Source organism: Vespula pensylvanica, chromosome 9 (assembly GCF_014466175.1).
Source record: "Vespula pensylvanica isolate Volc-1 chromosome 9, ASM1446617v1, whole genome shotgun sequence".
NCBI lineage: Eukaryota > Metazoa > Arthropoda > Insecta > Hymenoptera > Vespidae > Vespula > Vespula pensylvanica.
Window position 1 is genome coordinate 5,174,936 of NC_057693.1, and position 4,208 is coordinate 5,179,143.

The window sequence follows — 4,208 nt, forward strand, 5'->3', positions numbered from 1 at the left end:
CGATATCAGATAATGGGACCGTTATAAGATTTTATAATAGCGTACTAAAGGTATAGTATCACTTTTTATAGATTATAAAAGTGCCAACATTTTGATAGCGTTACAATCACTTTTCCTCCTAATTCTATGACTTTGTTAAACTATCAATGAAAATGTAATTTATTTATTGTAAATAAAAACATATATTGCTTACATTGTTTTGTATGATCCACTTTAATGCGTTGTTAATGTAAATTAAAAAATAATAGGCTAAAGGTCTATATATATATATATATATATATAAAATAAAAAAAATACAAAAAATACAAATAAATTTACATTGAATTGTTGCAATTACCGCGCAAATGTTCCTGTACATGAAAATTCGTGTACAACAATATTAAAACATATCTTAGAATTCAACTTGTCGTTAGTCTTGTTAACAACGGAGTAGACTCGATTCGTTTGCTTTATCCAAAAAACATAAACGTTGAAATTCGCATAAAAATAAAAAATAATTCCATTTAAAACATTTTGATCCGAATATGGTATCGAGTCTGAATTTGTCGGTCAACCGACAACGAAATTATCGACGACCAATAAAAATCGGGTATCCAGTTACTCGCATATAGGTGGCGCGATACGTGGTAATTATATATAACGAAAAAAAAAAAAGAAAGAAAGAAAAAAAATTAACGATCAAATTCCGTTATCCTTTTCCGAAATATCGGAATATACAAATCCCGTAGAGAATTCGTATACATCTCGATACGGCAATTTAAAGTCGTAGAACGTATAAGGGCGTACTATGCTGCTCGATCGATACAATATCACGTACTATCGTAACGAAGGGATACGTACATAGACAAGAAAAAAAAAAAAAAAAGAAAGAAAATATCATCATTTTCGTAAAGTATATACATAGAACGTAATAGATAAAACGACGATAATATCTTTGCTCGAATAAACATTAAAATCGTATACCTATGATATTATTAGGAACAAAGAAAAGATTCTCGTAATCGATCAAGACAAGAACAAAGAGCAAAGAAGAAGTATTTTCGAAAGGAGAAAGTGCCAATCGCAGAAAGGGAGGAGACTTTTAGAAGCGTCTCGAAATATGCGGTTAAATGTATAAGAAATAATGCTTTTACCATTACCATTCGCGAGAGTCGGCTTCTTCCGAAAATCGAATAATCTGGCGTCGTAGAGGCTCGAACAATTGCGTCCTCCGAAATTCCCTCGGCAACAGCGACGTTGAATTATCGTGTCGTCCTTCAGAGGACGCTGCTGGCGACGTCGCAGGAAGGCAGGAGACCAATCGCAGCACTTGGCAACGAACGGCGGGATAAGACGGAGCACGCCATTGGTCGAACGATCGTCGAGCGACTCGTGGTGGGACAACGGATAAACAGTTTTCAAAGTTTCGAAGTGTCCTCAAGAGAGGTGTGGGGGTATCCGCTGGGAAGGGGTAGCGGTGCCGCGTGCGTGTATTTCCCGCTTCTTGCTTCAGCCAGGCAGGCAGACAGCAGCAGTAGCAGTGGCAGGAGGAGCGTAGCACGGAGTATACGTTGTGTGGCAGTTTAGACTTTGTGAGAGTGTGTGTGAGAATAGTGTGTGTTAGTGCGTCGTACGTATCTCTTTCGAAAGTGAAAAACTCGATTAATTCGGAATGACGTTTCGAAGTCGCTCGAAAAGGATGGACGACGATTACATTCTATTGTCCTGACGGTACAATCTCGCGACAAGAAAGGACGTATACGTCTTTTTTTTTCGGACAACGATATCCCCCGGAGGCTTTTGTTTACAGACGCGCGAAGGGCTGACTCTCCGTCTTTCTCGCTTTCTCCGTTCCTCTCGGCGCTCTGCCTTTCTCTATCTCCCTCTCTCTCTTTCTCCGTACATCCGTCCGTCTCTATCTCGCTCTCGAGGTAGTCAGGATCGGCCGTCGTTTCCCGCGCTAAGCACGTGAGATAAGTACAACGTAGAAGCGAGAAGAAATCGGTAAAAGCGAGAGAATAGCAATTTGTACAGGGGCGAGAGAGAAGTGCGTCGTACGTGTCGTTTTACGATGGATGATCCGACGTTGTTGTGTAATGCGTAGAAAAAGTAGCCGATAGATCCAGAGAGAGAGAGAGAGAGAGAGAGAGAGAGAAAAGTTTCGAATCGTGCGTGCGTACGTAAGTACGTACGTCGAGGACACACGCGTCGTTCGGTGCTACGTCGTAATATGGTGCTTTCGTACGATTCAGAAATCGTTCCCAGGAAGAGGTAGTCCACGGTCGACACCGCGATACGCCGGTGAGACGTCTTTCGCGGCAACGAAGAGGCGGGAAAATTCGACAGGATGGAGGATGAAATCAACGCGAACTTGGGAGAACCGGCTCACGTCGCTTTCGATATAAGCAGGAACAACTCTCACGGTTCTCATGACAGCGTTGACAGTGGTTATTTAACTCTGACACCTCATTCCGGTGTTTACACTCCTATAATCGCAGGATGCAAATCGCGCGTCACTCCTTTAAAAAGGCATCATCGGATCCGTCAGGACCCCTGGCAATCGGATCGCGCTCAACGTCATCGTTCAAAATTTAATCAATTGCTGAGTAACAGTCATAACAACGATCGTTTCGTTTCCGAAAATCAAAATTGTGCGTTCTCGTCTTTGGAAACTTCCAACTTGAGTGTCTCCGACCAAAGCCACGGCTTGGAGCATCCCAGTCCAAGTTGCACCACTCGGTATGGAGACTTTAGCGAGGCACCTACCAGCAGTATTTATGGATCGTGGAGAACTACCGTACCGGTAACGCCGGCTTCTGCCAGTTTGCAAATTCTTTCTCCTCCACCTTCTCCGGCAGTTCCTTCCTCGGCGGTACCGTCTTCCTCCTTTATTGCCTCCGAACCAATAGAGGAGGATGTGGAAATGAAGCTAGTCATTATGCCGCAGAGTACACCCCAGGAAACTAATTCTACGCATCAAACTCTAGCACCTTGCATCGCGCGTTCTCCTACCGGTAGAAAAACTACAACGGCGTCCTCCGTCGAGGGTCAAAAACTGCTGAGTAAACTTTGCATCGTCGATATACCTTCTATAGCGGAGATAAAGCCCAAGAGGTTGGATTTCAGTCATCGCGCGTTCTCTCTGGCGTTACATCGTACTAGGACTAGGATAGATTACACCGGTAGAAAAACCGTGGATCTTCTGGCGCTACTAGGAGAGAAGAGTAATCATTGGAGGATAATCTCAAAAATTCTGTGCTTCTTGGGACCGCAGGATCTTTGCTCGATAAGCATGGTGTCCAAAGTGTGGAGGAGAATTTGCATAGAGGATTCCAGAGCCAATACGAGAAGACTGAGCCACATAATACTCAGGCAAAACACTAAGGAGAATTTGAAATTAATAAAGAAAGTCAAAATGGATATGGATACCCAGGGCAGTCCAAGAAGCAGATTCGTCAGGAAAGGATGCTTGATGGAGGTTCAGAACTTGGTCGTTTCTTCCCAGCAAAGACCACCCAACAGCCCTCCCGTGTCTCCGAGCAAAGTCAAATTCCACTCTTTCGTTAAGGTAAAATCATAACATATTTTATCGTCGCATTTGAATAATCAGAGAATTTGAAATAATCCGAATAACCATGATTTTAAGTCGTAAAGCATCCATTTTTATCTCTTCTCTTACATTTTAATAAGTTACCTAAGATAAAGACCTTGCTTTCTCTGTAATTAGCACAGACCGCGAAACACATTTACATTAAACGTATCTTTTAGTATCCGTGTGCGCACGTGTGTGACAGAGAGCGTGAGTACTAAGTTAGTAGGATGAGATCTTATTCCAAACGTGAGAAAAAACATCTACATAAGGGAAGAGTAATTTGTTCGTTTCGTATTTCTTTAAAGAGAAATATCCAACGGTCACTGATTGCAAAAGAATGCGTTCTCACCAACGATAGACCGCGATCGTCGTCTTCTCGGAGTCTATTACTCGAAACTGGTACGCGATACCGCTTACTCGCATTCGTCCTTGTTATACCGCAACGAACTCGAGCAACTACATAGTCGGTGGTTTCACGCTTCCCGCTTAGCACGTTGTCTCGCTTTAATTGAATAATAATGAACTCTCCGAGTGTGTCGTTACGCGCGCGCGATTAATCACGAAACGGTGCCGTATCAAAAGTAACAGAGGCAGAGAGAGAGAGAGAGAGAGAGAGAGAGAGAGAGAGGAAGGGAAG

At 42.8% G+C, this 4,208-nt stretch overlaps 1 protein-coding gene across 2 annotated transcripts in view; it reads left to right on the forward strand.

Annotated features, from left to right (window-relative positions):
* The first annotated feature begins 892 nt into the window (after positions 1–892).
* Positions 893–4,208, forward strand: part of LOC122631910 — a 31,064-nt gene continuing 27,748 nt past the window's right edge. For both annotated transcript variants that reach the window (XR_006327782.1, XM_043818127.1), the window contains exon 1: positions 893–3,547. Coding sequence is in view for 1 of the 2 variants with exons in the window: in XM_043818127.1 (XP_043674062.1) it covers positions 2,327–3,547 (1,221 nt within the window). In the remaining variant the exon portion in view is untranslated. The remainder of the gene's footprint in view (positions 3,548–4,208) is intronic.